The 19,132-nt window shown below is 39.5% G+C and overlaps 1 protein-coding gene across 3 annotated transcripts in view; it reads right to left on the bottom strand.

Annotated features, from left to right (window-relative positions):
* The window catches only part of LOC127852855 (acetyl-CoA carboxylase-like), a 147,776-nt gene that overhangs the window by 59,493 nt on the left and 69,151 nt on the right, over positions 1-19,132 (bottom strand). For all 3 annotated transcript variants that reach the window (XM_052386865.1, XM_052386864.1, XM_052386863.1), the window contains 13 exons: positions 17,151-17,362; positions 15,491-15,619; positions 12,488-12,578; positions 10,654-10,869; positions 10,020-10,240; positions 8,483-8,571; positions 7,698-7,822; positions 5,620-5,847; positions 3,831-3,920; positions 3,047-3,165; positions 2,102-2,287; positions 1,599-1,713; positions 533-655 (listed from right to left, as the gene is read on the bottom strand). In XM_052386865.1, the coding sequence (XP_052242825.1) occupies positions 533-655; positions 1,599-1,713; positions 2,102-2,287; positions 3,047-3,165; positions 3,831-3,920; positions 5,620-5,847; positions 7,698-7,822; positions 8,483-8,571; positions 10,020-10,240; positions 10,654-10,869; positions 12,488-12,578; positions 15,491-15,619; positions 17,151-17,362 (1,944 nt within the window). The remainder of the gene's footprint in view (positions 1-532; positions 656-1,598; positions 1,714-2,101; positions 2,288-3,046; positions 3,166-3,830; positions 3,921-5,619; positions 5,848-7,697; positions 7,823-8,482; positions 8,572-10,019; positions 10,241-10,653; positions 10,870-12,487; positions 12,579-15,490; positions 15,620-17,150; positions 17,363-19,132) is intronic.

Raw genomic sequence — 19,132 nt, forward strand, 5'->3', positions numbered from 1 at the left:
TGCTATAGTCCCCCTAGCCATCATGGTGTCATTGGCCGACATGGTAGCTATCCTGTTAGCTATAGTCCCCCTAGCCATCATGGTGTCATTGGCCGACATGGTAGCTATCCTGTCTGCTATAGTCCCCCTAGCCATCATGGTGTCATTGGCCGACATGGTAGCTATCCTGTTTGCTATAGTCCCCCTAGCCATCATGGTGTCATTAGCCGACATGGTAGCTCCTGACCAGACGGCCCTTAATGTCCAGGATTGTCTGGATCTACCAATAAGGCCCATTTTTGCTTTATGATGATAAAATTAATTAATATACTGTTGCCAAAAACTTTTATCCCAATAACTGGCAGTCTGTTCATGTCTTATGATATTTGCTGTATCATCAGTATTTCTATTAATTATGGTTGAAAATGGAGCCTCTAAAACTTAAATCTATTACGAAAGGTCTTTAATGTCATGAGATTTTCTAAGGGACTAAAAAAACGGGTAAAAATGCATATCTGAGTGGTGAAAGGTTAAATGGATGTCTATGACGTACCTTCTCAATGCAGAACTCCTGGAACTGTGCTGCCAGTGTCTCATCGTCCATGGTGGGTGTGGTCTGGATGGCCACGTTGATGATGTGGATTGGCTCATTCTCCACCGCGGACTCTGCCACACTCTGAATACAATAAAACTTATGGGACTCTGAATCAATTGTTACAAAGAAGAATGTATAACATATAAGCTGTGTTCTTGGAAAATGGGGCTTAATGCATATGCAACAAGAGATGTGTTTGTCAGAAACACAATGCCCCCTACTGGGCCGCTTTGAATTTGTTATTTTGACCTCTGAACTTAAAGGATGATCTTGACCTTTCACCACTCAAAATGTGCAGCTCCATATAATACACATGCATGCCAAAGATCAAGTTGCTATCTTAAATATTGCAAAATTTATGGCCAATGTTAAATTTTTCGGATGGACGCACAAACTGACAGACAGACAGACAGAAGGACTGACGGACAGTTCATCTGCTAAATGCTTACCTACCAGGGGCATAAAAAGTGTTGTCGTAGATTAGCCTGTGAAATCTGTACAGGCTTATCAGGGACAACACTTAGAGCCTAAACTGAATCTTCGCTAAGGGAATTATCTTACATCAAAAATACAATGAAAGCGGAAAGTTTTGTCAATGATTAGCCTGTGTGGAATGCACAGGGTTATGTGAATGCACAGGGATATGTGAGTGCACAGGGTTATGTGAATGCACAGGGTTATGTGAATGCACAGGGTTATGTGAATGCACAGGGTTATGTGAATGCACAGGGTTATGTGAATGCACAGGGTTATGTGAATGCACAGGGTTATGTGAATGCACAGGGTTATGTGAATGCACAGGGTTATGTGAATGCACAGGGTTATGTGAATGCACAGGGTTATGTGAATGCACAGGGTTATGTGAATGCACAGGGTTATGTGAATGCACAGGGTTATGTGAACTAAGCCCCGTTTCCTCAGAGCAAGGCTCATATGAGAATTCATAACTTGGAGCTAATAAGATCAAGCACTTATTTAGATATTGTAAATGAGAAAGGATTATGTAAATAACATATGCGTATACCTGCACAGAGATGGTGTCTTCCTTGCCTGGCTCAAACGTGAGATCTGAGGTTAGATCCACGGGAGAGCTGGGAAAGCTCTCCATTACAAATACCTCCATGATCGTGTCAAAGTTCCTGAAAGAGTGATATTCATTTAATTTCAAACATTCTCACCATAAGATACATTTTATAGGATTATCTCTCTGCATTACAATCACCACATTGATTGTGTTAAAGTTTGTGAAAACATAACACCTCCATGATTGTGTCACAGTTCCTAAAACAAAACACTTCCTTCATTATTGTAAAGTTCCTAAAACATAACATCTCCAGACCTGTCTTACTAGATTCAATTTTAAGGCTTCATTTTCAACCAAATGGCACTGATGAGCAGCAAACAGCATGAAAACCTGAACAGACTGTTAGTTACTCGCTGGCTGTTCTAGTTTTATGCTGATTGCATCAAGCCATTTCCAATGTGCTACTGCTTTGGAAAGGGTTAACCATGAATACAAGCGCCCACCTCTTGAACTCATCAAATGATGAGAAGGCGGCCATGATGCCCATCCTCTGGGCTATGGGTGGTTCATCCAGCTGGTCTATGTGGCTGCTGTCGTCCAGGCTTCCCTTCAGGCTCTGTATGCTGCTCTCAGTAGAGTCCAGGTTGGGGATGCTAGGGATACGTGTGCCCATACGCAGCACCATCATCCTGACAGCGGATATAGCAGCTTGTCACAGTTGTGAATGGTTATCCCTACCCATACCCCATACGCAGTACTATCATCTTGACACCAGATAAAATAGCTTGTCACAGTTGTGAATGATAACCCCTACATTCCGCCTAAACTGGATTTTTGTTTAGATGTCTTCTTTATTTTTATCCAAAAAAGCTGAAAGTATTACCTTGATGGACTGCACAGGCTGAAAGTATTACCCTGATGTACTGCACAGGCTGAAAGTATTACCCTGTTGGACTGCACAGGCTGAAAGTATTACCCTGATGGACTGCACAGGCTAAACTTGGGCACTACTTTCAGCAGCTGCATTAAGCCCAGTTCTTCCAGACCGCCACTCACACATTTATAAATAAATGTCAGGACCCCACTAATGTCGCAAGCGTATTGCAGTAATAATATGTCAGACAAGTCAAACTTTTCAATGAGGATTAACTATGTAGGTCAGTACTTACGACTTATCAATGCATACCCCTTATGATTCTTGAGCAGAAAAATGCATACACACATGGTTGGTCAAGTAAATTATAACAACCATGAGTATATGGAATACAATGGCTTCAAATGTAACCATTGACATGTATCTAAAGGTATAACAATCTTATTCAAGCGCAAAGTCATTACAATTTCAAAATCAATCAAAGTTCAAGGTCATAAAATGTTTAAACACAGATAAGGTTTTCATTCATTACAAGCTCAAGGGAATGTCCATTTAAGGATATAAACTGTCATACCTATTGGGGTGAGACCGGGGCAAGGTGAATCTGAACTCCACAATACACACACCGCCACATATCTCTCTGTGAACCAGGCAGTTCAACTCATAGGCGATGTAGGCACGCCGGATATACACCTGGGCAGAAACAAACATTTGTTAGAAATGCATAGTGAGAGGGCCAAAGATTTCTAAACAGAGACCATAAAAGAAATTAACTGTTTTGACCGACGAACAAAAGGACACATGAAAAAACACGGTGAATGAAAAAGGTTTCGTTGATTTCAGTACATTATTGTTACGCCACTTGTAACAAACAAATCTATAAAATAAAATTTATTTATACAACAAAAGCAACAAATATCCATACATCTTATTGCCATTGTAAAATTAAATGCACTTCAATAAATATAATTAATTTTGTTTTCAAATTTCCCTCAAGTCTAACTTGATTTGTAAACATCATACTCCATCTAGCAGTTTTCTTAAGGAACAATGCCAATAGTATTAATAGTGTAAGCATTTAAGTAAAATAACATAAAAAATACTAGCAAAAGAGACTTTGCTGTCTGGAAACAGATGCATGTGCATAAAATGTAATCTCAGATTAGCCTGTGCAGTCCCCACATGGTAATCAGGGATGACACTTTATTCTTTAAAGGAAGTTTTTCGTAAAATAAATTTTCTTCTTAATGAAACAGCACATGCTAATCTGGTACAACATTTTACACACATGCATTAAGCCCTGTTTTCCCAGAGCCTGTCTCATATATTGATTTTCCATATCCCCAATGAATGCTAACCTCTAGTGCAGCCACCCTGACAAAGGCGTTGTTGTGGAAGAAGAACTCTTGTAGAACGTCATAGATGGCAGACTCTGCGAAAATCAGCTTCTGTGAACAAGAAACCAGAAGACAGCTTCTGTGAACAAGAAACCAGAAGACAGCTTCTGTGAACAAGAAACCAGAAGACAGCTTCTGTGAACAAGAAACCAGAAGACAGCATCTGTGAACAAGAAACCAGAAGACAGCTTCTGTGAACAAGAAACCAGAAGACTTCTGTGAACAAGAAACCAGAAGACAGCTTCTGTGAACAAGAAACCAGAAGACAGCTTCTGTGAACAAGAAACCAGAAGACAGCTTCTGTGAACAAGAAACCAGAAGACTTTTCAGTATGCACTTCCTTTTTAAAATGTTTTGCAATTGTTGAATATATATCACTCTAATGCAAAAGTGGGACATTCATGCAAAGTCTACATACATGACTGGATTGGTCATCTAATTCAGGTATTCCAAACAATCAACTATTAAATGTTCATCAAATGTGCAACGTCTTAGTACTCAATGATTTAAAATGAAATTGGATCATACTAAATTCTTGCAAACCAAAACTGTGTCAATTTTGGAATTAAGAAATGAAGAACTAAATACAATATGAACTAGAAATGATGCGGCAGAGGCCGACGCGTATCCCTACGCCGCATGTTTGACCCAGGGGCGCCCCAGGGTTGGTAATGGGACCTTGCATAGTTGAGATTGACCGTATTGTCATAAGAGAAGTTCAGTATCAATTAGAAGTGAATCTGTGTAGAAATGAAGAAATTATAGTAAAAGGCAATTTTGGGTTGGCGTGGCCTATGTGGGCGGGGCACCCCAGGATTGGTAATGGGGCCATGCATAGTTGCGATTGACCGTATTGTCATAAAAGAGGTTCAGTATCAATTTTAAGTGAATCGGTGTAGAAAAGAAGAAATTATAGTAAAAGGCAATTTTGGGTGGGCATGGCCTATGTGGGCGGGGCGCCCCAGGGTTGGTAATGGGGCCATGCATAGTTGAGATTGACCGTATTGTCATAAGAGAGGTTCAGTATCAATTTGAAGACAATCGGTGTAGAAATGTAGAAATTATAGTAAAATAACCTAAAACAATGAGTAAAAGTCTCTGACCCGGCCCCACCCCCATAACTTTTGACCCAGGGGTCAAATCAAAATTCCAAATAGTGCAGGGTCGCACATATGCTCATAGCTACCATGTGCGTAAGTTTCAAGGTTCTAGTGCTTATAGTGTAGGAGGAGATAGTGTCCAGGATGGACGGACAGACAGACGCCGGAGATAACCATAATATCCCCATGCTTTTCAAAAAGCGTGGGGATAATCAACTTGAACTGTCACTGTCTTGCCCAAATAACCTCAATACCAAATCCACATTTAGAGAGGAAAATGTGAGGTAGCATATATTTCTTATTTTAGTAGAAGTACAGTTAAATAAGAATGCTACCAAAGGTATATTATAGAAGCAAGATTTTTTCTTGACACAACACTCCCACCAATTCCAACTCATGATTACAAAGAGAGATAAGTATGAATATATGGCGGCAAGTTTTTATTCCATGGCACAGCACTTCCCTTACTGACAACATTTCAAATTGATACCTTTTATAGTTTATGACATATGCTTAATTACTAACAGTGATCTTGACCCCACCCATCCCATTCCTGCAGGCTATTTTTAGTAACAGTGACCTTGACCCAAACTATTCCATACCTGGAGGCTATTTTTACTAAAATGACCTTGACTCCATCCATCACATACCTGGAGACTCTCAGGACAGAAGTCGTGCCCATACATGTCCACAGCAGACAGGAAGATGTTCTCCATCTGGTTGTGCCGGAGCTCGTACGGCGGCTGGTGTGCCTGGATCAGCACCTGGCGTGCCTTCAGGGCCACCTTGGCGTTCTGCGCGCGGTTCAGGGTGGTCAACTCCCCGAGAATGCTGGTGAGCTCGTCTGTCAGGTTGATCTCCTTGCAGCACAGCTGGTCCTGTAGGGGGTTTAATGCATGTAGATTAAGTGTTGTTCAAGATTAGCCTGTGCAGTCCACACAGGCTAATCAGGTAGGACACTTTCCAGTATTATGATATTACTGGTGAGCTCGTCTGTAAGATTTATCTTCTTGGTGATTCAAACAATATGTATGGCTTGTTTTTGTTGAGTCCTGGGTTATTTTTTAGTAGAACGTATAGACATTGAGTGAACACTCTTGATAGAACATTTCCACCTCACCCCATTGGTGCAAAAAGGTATCATGTGCCTTCTTATTTCAACCCACATAGTGCCTTTTTGCACCAAGGAAGCGACATGATGCAGTTTGTTACAGTTAACAGTTTTTCCACAGTCACCATTGTTTTCTTGACCAAAAATTGTAAAAAAAAAGAGGTAAATATCGCATTTCATCTTAACTTGATATGTTCTTATCAAAAACAAACAATACTTCTCCTTTATATTGATTATATGTAACACACAATCCATAAATTATTAGCATTTTCAATGTAACAGAGACTGTTGACATTTTTTAACAATGGCGGTCCTCAAACTCATAGAAAGTATCCCCTCCAGAGCATTAACAGCATGAAAATAATGACATTGGGAAAGCCAATCAGAAACCACAACTCAAGAAGGACTTAACTTTCAAGATGGCGGTTTGAAACTATCAACATAATTGATGATTTGATTTTGACAGATGATAAATATTTGAAAACAAGGCTATTGTCAAGCAATATGGTCCCCTACCGGCTCCACCATTGTCAGAAATTCCACCATTTTCAGAATTTATTTTTTTGGTTGCCATAGCAACAACAATTTTTGACGTAGGAACAAAATGAAATGACATGTATAATGTCCATATTGCCATCTATCCATGTTGCAAGTTTTATGACAAAATGTTAAGAACTTTTAAAGTTATCGCAGGATCAAGAAAAGTGTGACAGACATACAGACTAACAGACTGACAGACAGACAGACTGACAGACTGACAGACAGACTGACAGACAGACAGAGCGCAAACCATAAGTATCAAATCTATAGACAAAAGTTAAACAATTATGTTTATGATGATTCATTGACATATATTTTTAAAAAATTATGATGTAACATCTTAATGAAAATTACCCACTACTCAAAAGGGATATAGCATACAGGAATGTATCCATACCATATGCAAGACAAATAACTGTTATTGCAAAGTGTATTTATATTTAATTTATCCATATTTTAATGAATGCATATTCAGATATTTTCCATACATATTATAGGCAGAAAAGCATCTTATCAAATCCTTGTGAGAAAACTTGTCAGCAACATATCTAATATGCAAAGGCGTATGGAATAAACTCACTCAGTGACTGACTTCAAACTATAGCCATTATTTGTACAAACATACAGACAAACAGACATAAGGGCCAATAGCTATATGCCCCCTGCAAAATACGTATTGGGGGAATAAATCTCCACCATTCCAAACTCTCATTCGAGTCACTCTATGAGAAAACAGTGCTTAATGCTTATGCATCCCAGAATATCATGTGTGGTCTGAACCAGCCAATCAGGGAAAACACTTTCTGCTTTCATGGAATTTTTTGTTTAAAAGCAGGTCTATTCAAAACAATAATCCAGTGTAGGTGAAAAGCTACATCCCTGATTAGCCTGTGCAGTCTACACAGGCTAATCTGGGATGACACATGCATTCAGCACATGCATTAAGACCTGCGTTCCCAGGCATTTGTACATGTTTTATCTTCCCAGATTAGCCAGTGCTAATCTGGGATGACCGACACTAATCAGGGGAAACACTTCCAGCCTAAAAGTGGCTCATTTGATGGAGACTCAACTCACAATGAGCTGGATGACCAGTTTGTTTTTCTCCTGGACTGCCTGGCTGGAGAAGATGATCCCTGTGACGGCTGCCATGTCCTCCTTGTTACGCTCCATCAGGTGTGTCACACACTTGTCCCAGCTCCCTTGTAACCATAGAAACATCATTAAAGTGGTATCATAGCAACACAATAAGTGTGGTTACATAGCAACAAAATTAGTGCATTATAAGATCAGATGGGTCCCAGCTCCCTATAAGTAGCCATAGAAACACAGTAAGAGTGGTAACATAGCATCAGAATTATTGAATTATATGATCAGATGGGCCACATACTTGTCCCAACTCTCTAGTAACCATAGAAACATAATAAGTGTGGCAACAAAGCAACAGAATTAGTGTGCTAAAATAGCAACACCATAAGTGTATTATATGTAGGTGGTATCACCTAAAATGACAATTATACTGAGCCTCATTCTGAGAAAACAGGGCATAATGGATGTATGTTAAGTGTTGTCCCAAATTAGCCTCTGTAGTCCACATAGCCTTATCGGGGTCTATACTTTCCGACTAAACTGGATTGTTGTTTGAAAGAGACCTCCTAAATTTTAAAAAATCAATAAGAGTGGAAAGTCTTGTCCCTGATTAGCATGTGCAGACTGCAGGACTAATCTCGGATGGCACTTTACACACATGTATTAAGCCCAATTTTTCCAGAACTTTACTCTATTGATGATTAGGATATGAAAGAGCAATCCGGCCCACATAAGATCACGGATAGCTAGATGGTCTGTGCCTCTCCTTTTACCGTTTTGAAACTGCTGCTCCACTCTCAGGTATTGCCTCAGCAGATCCTGGATGATTGTCTTTGTGTGGCCACGAATACCATTCCTGTACCTGTAATAGTTATGAGAATGATGACATGTTATATTTTTTAATTAGCATGCATGAATTTGTTTATATGTGTGCCTCGTTCTGTGAAAACCAGGCTTACTGTATGTATGTAAATTGTTGTCTTAAATTAGCCTGTGCAGTCTGCACTTTATATAATTCTTTGTTAAAATGAAGTCTTTTCTCAACCATAAACCAGTTAAGGCGCCGAGAGCCTTCCCTGAATAGTAGTTGCAGACAGCACAGGCATCTGGGAGCATTTGTTTTATTTTCAAGCATTAGATCCAGTTTACCCAGAACAAGGCTCATTTTATATTTGTTTGTTATCACTCTGCATAGAAAAGCCCCAGGTGCAAATGTTTCCCCTTTATTAATGCAATCGTTAAGTACTAGAGGTTTTCCCTTGTAATCCACTGTTACAAACCTCTGTTATAGTTCCACTATGCCTGGTGAGTGTTCATAAAGAACGCATCCCTCACTAATATATACCTTAAAGCTCCAGATAAGGTTTCGGGTCATTTAGTTTTCACTACAAGATTTTTTTCGCAATAAGTTTTTTCCCAAAATTCATCATTTTCAATTAGTTTTTTTCTTACAATGACAAATATATAATAACAATGCTGCATAAAATACAGTGCCAAACAATTTCTTGTCATCTTCATCTACACTTCCATCATCATCATCATCATCATCATCGATTTCCACATGGGACCATATACCAGAAAGTGTTTTATTTACAGCTTCTCTATGTTCTGCACTTTTGTTGTGCTTGCCTATGGTGTCTCTTTGAACGAGCCCAGACAGACGCCACATTGTGTTTAATACAAGAAGATAATTTTAAATGAATATCGGCATCCAAGCCTTCAATCTAACAAGGGAAAGTCATGTTTGCATACGGATATCTGTTTTTGCGTAATACGGCTATGTTTCAGTTTGGAGATCTTCGATTCCACCTCATCAACCGCTTTTGACACTATATAAGATAATGGACTGTCAACTACAGACTTTAGACTTTGTTTTCACCACAAAATGAAACTTAGTAAACTTGGTTCTGTCGCAGAATGAAGTTTCTTTTGAACTCGTCCACACTTTTCAGCCGCCGTGTTTAATTTTGTAAACAGAAGAGCGGAAACGAAAATGTGAATATTATTGGATACAATCAACTAATTCACGGATCCCATATCGGAAATCTTGTTATCATTTAATTCCGTACGATCAAACGGCCGGTCATAAATCGGATCCGTCTGTCTCAATTCGATTTGATACGATGGATTTTGATTTTCTTAAAAAAAAAAAACTCGTAATAACGATAAAACGATGCTAATCTGGAGCTCTGATACCTCTGTATAAATTCCACTATTCCCTGTGTTTTCATCATAACGGCAACAGACCTCTGTATAAGGTCCACAATGCCTTGTGTCCGTGTGTGTTCATAAAGAATGCCTGGTACAAACCTCTGTATAAGTTCCACTATGCCCTGTGTGTTCATGAAGAATGCGTCCCTCTCTGGTCGACGTGTCAAGGTCGCTGCGTGCCCGTCGATCACGTTGGCGATCTGCTGACTGGGGAACTGACACAGTACAGAGGTCAGGTTGTTCTCATAGGACAACATCAGCTTGCGGATAGCCTTCTCAACTCTGGATGGGATACGACCTGACGTCACAGCTATCAGCTCCTACAAACATAGGACAACATCAGCTTGCGGATAGCCTTCTCAACTCTGGATGGGATACGACCTGACGTCACAGCTATCAGCTCCTACGAATAATCCACTAATAGTTATAATTATGAAACTGTAACAAATAGGGCAAATATTAAATAAAATTAAATTGTTTACTGTATAGAAAATATTTGAAAACAAATTATAAATTGCTATTGCTAAATGACATGAGAGAATTGTAAAAAATCAATTGATTTAGACAAGAAATGTACATCTTTGTTGGGAATATAAAGAGTCAAAAAAATGCAGCATTTCTGATTGGCTGATCATTGTTAAATGACTACTGGTGAGTGGTCAATTCCACCAGTGCTGCCCTGGTCCCCCTACCTGCAGCCACCTTCAAACAGTGCTGCCCCGGCTCCCCCTACCTGGAGCTCCAGCAGCGGCAGCCGCTGGTCCTTGAGACACTTGAGTAGGCTGTCCACCGCGCCGTGCAGTTTCTGTGAGAAGTACGGGTCAGGCAGCACGTAGCCTGCGAGGATCTGCTCCAGTTCCTCCACACTGCGCTGGTAGATCTGGTGGAGCTTCATGCCGTGGGTCGGGGGGTTCTCTGAGTTTGGCAGCTTGTCCTTGCATGGAGTCGCCTGCATGATTGTTATACAATTGAGTCGCATTTTGGGGAAAACTATACATGTGTGTGTACTGTGTTGTTCCAGATAAGCCTGTGCAGTCCACACAGTCTTATCAGGGACAACACTTAATGATACTAGTGAAAATAATTGTTTCAAGGAGGTCACTTCTTAGCAAAAAATAAAGTTAAGTTGAAAACAGTTGTCCCTGATTAGTCTGTGCAAACTGAAAAGGCTTATCTTGAACAACACTTTATGCACATGCATTTAGACCTATTGTCCCAGGGCCAGGGTTATATATTATTGGTATGTCCTTGTTGTTGCTATAGAGTATTAACAAAGTAACTAATGACAACGCATGACGCCTTGGGACAAAATGTTATTACAAAACGTCCCCATGACCAGGTGGTGCTCAAGTAAGTTAAACAAGAGGGCCAAGATGGCCCGAGTTCGCTAACCTGAGAGGAGTCGGTTCATTCAATCTTAACCAAACGTCAAACTTGAACTAGATATTGTCCAGAAAAACATCCTGGTCAAGTTTCATCATTATTGAACCAAAACTCTGGCATATGGAGTTTTTTTGTTTTTGTAATATTTGACCTGGTGACCTATATTTTGAGTTGACCCCCCCCCCCCTAACCAAACATCAACATTTGGTTACAAAAATAAATATTATGACCAAGATTCATGAAATCTGAAACAAAATTGTGACCTCTAGAGTATTTACAAGGATTTTGTATAATATAATGAAAATTTGGACAATCTAAGGGCAATAATTATGGCATTAATTATGTGATATATATAAAACCAATGTTTGCACCAAGTTTCATGATGATTGGGCAAAAAATATGATTTCTAGAGTGTTCACAAGCTTTTTTTACTATATAAATATTAGAAAACTGCCCCCCAGGCAGCCATGTTATTCAACTGACCGGAACCATTTTCAAACTCAACTCTCATATCAAGGAAACAAATGTTCTGACCAAATTTCATGCAAATTGGGCCAAAAATGTGACTTCTAGAGTGTTAACATGTTTTCACTATATACATATAGAGAAAAATGCCGCCCACTGGCGCCCATGTTTTTTCACCGATCTGGACCATTTTCGAACTCGTCCGAGATATCAATAAAACAAATGTTTTGACCAACTTTTATGATGATTGGGCAAAAATTGTGACTTCAAGAGTGTTTACAAGGATTCTCTATAGCCAAATAAGGAAAACTGCCCCACTGGCGGCCATGTTTTTCAACGGACCTGAACCACTTTTGAACACGACCAACATATCATTAAAGCAAACATTTTGACAAAGTAACATGAAGATTGGGCATGAAATGTGACTTCTACAATGTTTTTCTTTTTTTTGACCTAGTGACCTCATTTTTGACCCAGCATGACCCAGTTCGAACTTGATCAAGATATCATTGGGACAAATCTTCTGACCAAGTTTCATGAAGATCCCACATGAAATGTGGCCTCTAGAGTGTTTACAAACCAAACATGGACAACGGACGGACGGACGGAAGACGGACAAAGACCGGTCACAAAAGCTCACCTGAGCAATCAGGTGAGCTAAAAAAAATCATATAATTTGTACTAGCTACTGATATTAAACTTTATGTTGTCATGATTACCTGCACGACCCGTGTGGGATCATCTAGGGTCAGGTTGGCCACCAGACTTCCAGAATCAAGCACGGCACCAGGCCTCTTCACATAGTGGATACTGAAGGGAACCAGACACCACATGATTACATAGAGTCTGGTTCTGGGAATACTGGGCTTAATGCATGTCAGTAAAGTGTGGTACCAGATTAGCCTGAGAAGTCTGAAGAGGCTAATTAGGAACCACAATTTCCATACAAGAGACCTTATAATGAATAATACCATAAAAGCAGAAAAGTTTCATCCCTGATTAGCCTGTGCAGATTGCGCAGGCTAATCTGGGACAAAACTTTACACACATGCATTGAGCCCCATTTTCCCAGAACAATACTCAAATTGTTTAACAGCCTTAAACATTTCAACAGCATTATTTAACCTTAATTATTTCAATACCATTACTTCTAATTCTACTTAATTCATGGTCAGAAATATTTCAAAGCATACATGTCTGATCCCAATTTGTTTGTTTGTCAACAAACTTAACGTGTTAAACTTTAATTTTTATAATTTGAGTCCCAACCAAATGCTTTGCCCATCTCATATTTCAAAACAATAAGCTTATGTCAATTCAAAGTAGCACTCTGATGTAGGGCCAAATTTGTCAAACCTATACAGTGTTTTTTTTTGTTCAAATTTGGGTCCAGTAGGGGGACCAATTCCTAATCGAAAAAAGTATAGATTCTATATTTCCCAATCCAAATGGACTGGGCACCATTCTCAAAATGGTGGAAAAAAACTGCTATACTAACAAGAGCAGTCAGAGGACAGCGCGCTGGACTATTTGAGTGCTTGACATTATAACGTAAGCCATCATAGGGAAATTGTTCATATTCAATAATTTATTAGACAATCTTTCAAAAAAAAAAGGGAAAAAAAACTTTTTTGGGGGGGGGGGTGAGAGGGGGCATAATGTGGGGTGGGGTCATTTATTAGACGATCTTTCAAAAATAAAAAAGGAGATTTTTTTTTTGGTGAGAGGGGGGTATAATGTGGGGTGTGGTAATTTATAAGATGATGTTTAAAAAAAAAATTGGGGGCGGGGAGGTTGGGGGCGGGAAGGGATTCTGGGTAGGAGCGTGTTTTTTTTTTGTTTGTTTGGGCGGGAGGGTAGGGGGGGTAGGGGGGTGAGAGGGGGGTATATGAGAGGGGGGTATAATGTGGGGCGGGGAAATTTATTAGATGATGTTTAAAAAAAATTTGGGGGGGGGAGGTTGGGGGGGGGGGGGGAGAAGGGATTCAGGGTAGGGGCGTGGGGTATTGTTTGGGTGGAATCCATTGTAATATTCAGGTAAGTGTAGTTTTGTCAAAGTAATAATAAAATGTGATCATAAATAAAGAAGGTATGGCAATTTAAGCAAAATGTTCAATTACCTAAGTGTAAAAGGGGCCATAATTATGTAAAAATGGTTGATACAGTGGTCTGCTCTTGTTTATAGGTTGGGGTCATATATGTTGGTAAACAATTATGCAAAATATAAAAGAAATATGTCAAAGGATATAGGAAAAATTTGGGTTAGTACGCAAACTTTAACATAGATTTATCAATAATATGCATATTCTAAGTATAAAAGGGGCAATAATTATGACGAAATGCTTGATAGAGTTGTCTGCTATTGTTTATAGGTTGGGGTGATGTTGGTAACCAAGTGTGCAAAATATGAAAGCAATATGTCAAGGGACAATGAAAATAAATGGGGTAGTACGAAAACTTTAACATTTGCTGCATATTCTAAGTGGAAAAGGGGCCATAATTATGACAAAATGCTTGAAAGAGTTGTCTGCTCTTGTTTATAGGTTGGGGTCATGTTGGTAACCAAGTATGCAAAATATGAAAGCAATATGTCAAGGGACAAAGAAAATATTCGGGATAGTACGAAAACATTTGCACGCTAACGCCGACCCCGGGGTTAGTAGGAGAGCTCCACTATATATATTTTATATATAATAGTCGAGCTAAAAATGTGTGTGATTGTGTGATAAGCAGTACTGACAAAAATTGTGCCTCATAGGCTAAGCCTGAGGAATGGAGCCTGGTCATATGCAGCCAGGATTGCTCTCGACCAACCTGCACATTCACAGTCTAGTACGGAGGTACGGTGGAGGTATAAAGCTATAAAGTCAGGCAAGGCTTCATCGTCTCATAAGCAGACAAGGTAGCTCCTGGCCAGACTGCACAGAAGTGCAGCCTCGTGTGGAGCTACATTGGCCACATGTGAACCATTTTGGCATGACATGACTCAATTTGTCAATATGAAACATTTTAACAGCAGTTGCCAAAATTTGTTTGTTTATTACTTAATTAGAAGCAGATATGAGTTTTCTCAGAGCATCTAAAAACAAAGCACAAATTCTGTTGGCCAAGGCAAAGTAACTGGGGGCTCTGGCTACTTTATGTCAATGTATCCTCCGCATACATTCCCTCTGACCCCAAGTTCCATACCCACCCTGCTAAGGAAAATAGTGAAAATTGCTACAGCATAAAACTAGGACAGCCTGCAAGTTGCCAAAATTTGTTTGTTTATTACTTAATTAGAAGCAGATATGAGTTTTCTCAGAGCATCTAAAAACAAAGCACACATTCTGGTGGCCAAGGCAAAGTAACTGGGGGCTCTGGCTAATATATGTCAATGTATCCTCCGCATACATTCCCTCTGACCCCAAGTTCCATACCCACCCTGCTAAGGAAAATAGTGAAAATTGCTACAGCATAAAACTAGGACAGCCTGCAAGTAACTTGCAGTCTGTTAAGGACTAATGCTGTTTGCTGCTCATCAGTATCTTAGAGTTGGAAACAAAGCCTTTAAACTTGAATCTAGTTAAAAAGGTCTTTAATTTTATTTGATTTCCTAAGTGACTACAAAGGCAACACATAGCTTATATGAGCAGTAAGGGGTTATATAGGATGTCTGGTAAAAATACCAACAAGAGAATCCAATATAACAAGTTATTTGACCCAAATCAATGCCCTCTTACCATCCACTCTCTGTGACCCTCAGTTCCATCACCATCTTCATGACCTCTATCTCTGCGTAGACATCACCAGCAAACAGGTGCCCTCCGTCATCAACTGCGTAATTTATCAGCTTACCTGCAGAGGGAGACCTGGCAACAAAACCAGCAAAAACTGCTTTTATTAAATCTAACTTTCTAAGGGACTCACAAATGCGTCAAAATACGTATCTAAGTGGTAAAGGTAAAAGTATGTACCTGATACAAGTCCCAGGCTCTGATCTCTATACATTTGTGTAAGGACATCTGGCTTAAGTATCTACCTTTATTTATTAAAATAGCAATTTTAAACTGTATCAAATAACATAGGATTTTAATTATTTGGATCATCTGACACACACTTTTAATAAAATATATAATTTGTCTTTACTGAATCAGTAATGCCCACTCTACTGCAATGTGCAAAACGTATGCTAAAGTTTATCTTTTTTATAACAGACATAAGTAATGCAACGACATTGGGGTTAAGTATTCAATACAACAAACTTTATCTTCTACAAAGCTAGACGTACAAGTTTCCATTCATCCGAACTCACAAATATCACTACATGGTAATTTTGATATCACAAATACAGGAACTTTTTAGAATCAGGTGTTTGAACAGCATAACATGCTGACCACAAAACATGGTTTGACAGAAGTGAAGATTCATTTAACGATTTCCCCATCAGAAGCAAAGTGAAAATGGCTTTTGCAACCAACATAAAACCAGAACAGCCTGCGAGTAACTCGCAGTCTGTTCAGGTTTTATGCTGTTTGCTATCCATCAGTATCTAAGGGTTGAAAAAGCCTTTAAAACTTGAATCTGGTAAGAGAACTTTTTAATTTAATTTAAGATTCTAATGGACTACAAATGCGTTAAAATGCATATCTAAGTGGTAAAGGGTTAAGTATAATTACAATTGGTAGATGTGTTCATCATTCATGTGGTTTTACTACACAAAACAAGATCAAAACAAAACCATACAGCAAAGTTTAACATGCTTTAAGTAGCTTTATTTTTCAAACTAATAAATTCGAATTTTATAACATTTCATTCACAGATTGCATATAAACAGATCAGTTATTATATTGGTATTACATTTTGTTTAAAGTAAATCCAATTTCATTAATCATGATTGAAATTAATCAGGCCAGTTGAATTTGACATAATATATTTATAAAATAAATACAATACAAACTAGGTGTTGAGTCAAAACTATTATCTGAATGTCATTTTGTTGGCTTAACTCTTTCAGTGCTGGAACCGAATTTTGAAGGCCTTTGCAAACAGTTTGGATCCAGATGAGACGCCACAGAACGTGGCGTCTCATCAGGATCCAAACTGTTTGCTATTCTGATAGTATTCTTTGGAAAAAAATGAAGAAAATGCTAATTTTAGAAATTCTGCCGATGACATTTTAGCAGACGACAAATTTCCCAGCATGCAAAGGGTTAATGTGCCGACACTTTTTTCTGAATTTTTAAATAATGTTTTAGTTGAATTAGCCCTCTTCAAAATGAAAATCCACTTAAGACCTAAAGTGTTGTTCCTGATAAGCCTGTGCGGACTGCTCAGGCTAATAAGTTAAAACACTTTACTCCCATGCGTTAATCACAGTCTTCACAGAGCGAGGCTGCATACCTGAGTACAGAGGGATCGTTTTCCTTCTGCAGGACGCAGGTCTGGTTGTCAATGGTGATCCTGTAACTGCCCACCTGCGCCTTCATGTACGTGGTGTAGGAGAGGCCGTCAATGGACAGCAGCAGACCCCCATCTGACAGGCGGTGGGCCTCGAGCTCCAACGTGGAACCATTGAGGGCCAGGAAGTACCGCACAGGGCCTATCTTGACCACCTGTACAGGTAAAGGTAATAGACATGGGTTTATGGTCTTATATGGATACTAGGCGATCTTCAGTCTACTATCACTGGATTAAAAGTAGTCTGTTTACACTGATGGTGGAGCCATTGAGGGCCAGTAAGTACCACCTGTCAGTACAGATAGTGAACATGTGAAAAAAGATCTCACTGCAGATTTACAAAAGATCTCACTGCAGATTTACAAACATACAACACAGAAACATAATAATACAGAGTTTACACAATAGCTGTATTAGTCTTCATACTTATATGTCACAAAAACTTGAGAAACACCCTTATTTAACATTGATTTTCACTAAATTATTCATTTTTAACGCATGATTATTTAGTTATTTAACAAATACACAATTCTTTGATTAATTATAATTGTCAATATACATGATATATTTCCAGTCTTATCATGAAACACTAATTTACAAGAAAAGGCATGATTAGTGTGTTCATGTGCTCATGACAATTACATACCGTTGGCTACAGCATGTACTTCCCTATCCCGTATAAGAACGCAAAATTTCTAATTTCTTCACAAACTATCACAATTTTGGCTTCACCCTTTACCACATAGAAAGTTAAATTTATTTAAAGACCTTTCTTACTAGATTCAAATTTAAAGCTTTAATTTCCAACCCTTAGATACTGATGCGCAGCAAACAGCATAAAACCTGAGCAGACTGCAAGTTCCTCGCAGACTGTTCTGGTTTTATGCTGTTTCCACATAGCCATTTCACTTTGCCTCTGAGTTGATAAGGGTCTATGTATGTGCGTAAAGTGTCATCCAAGATTATCCTGTGTAATCCAAAAAGGCGAATCAGGGATGACAATTTCCACCTTCACTGGATTTCAGTTTAGACAAGACATGCAGCTTGTACTTGACCCCTCATATATAAACTCCATGTCCACCCAGCCATTACCTGCAGAGTGTACTTGACCCCCTCGTATATAAACTTCACGTCCACCCTGCCATTACCTGCAGAGTCTACTTGACCCCCTCATATACAAACTCCACGTCCCATTACCTACAGTGTGTACTTGACCCCCTTATTACCTGCAGTGTGTACTTGACCCCCTCATATATAAACTCCACGTCCCCCCTGTTATTACCTGAAGTGTGTACTTGACCCCCTTATATATAAACTCCACATCCACCCTGCCATTACCTGCAGCGTGTTCTTGACCCCTCATATATAAACTCCACATCCACCCTGCCATTACCTGCAGCGTGTTCTTGACCCCTCATATATAAACTCCACATCCACCCTGCCATTACCTGCAGCGTGTACTTGACCCCCTCATATATAAACTCCACGTCCACCCAGCCATTACCTGCAGAGTGTACTTGACCCCCTCATATATAAACTCCACGTTCACCCTGTCATTACCTGAAGCGTGTACTTGACCCCCTCATATATAAACTCCACGTCCACCCTGTCATTACCTGAAGCGTGTACTTGACCCCCTCATATATAAACTCCACGTCCACCCAGCCATTACCTGCAGAGTGTACTTGACCCCCTCGTATATAAACTCCACGTCCACCCTGTCATTACCTGCAGAGTGTACTTGACCCCCTCATATACAAACTCCACGTCCCATTACCTACAGTGTGTACTTGACCCCCTTATTACCTGCAGTGTGTACTTGACCCCCTCATATATAAACTCCACGTTCACCCTGTCATTACCTGAAGCGTGTACTTGACCCCCTCATATATAAACTCCACGTCCACCCTGTCATTACCTGAAGC

Source organism: Dreissena polymorpha, chromosome 12 (genome assembly GCF_020536995.1).
Source record: "Dreissena polymorpha isolate Duluth1 chromosome 12, UMN_Dpol_1.0, whole genome shotgun sequence".
NCBI lineage: Eukaryota > Metazoa > Mollusca > Bivalvia > Myida > Dreissenidae > Dreissena > Dreissena polymorpha.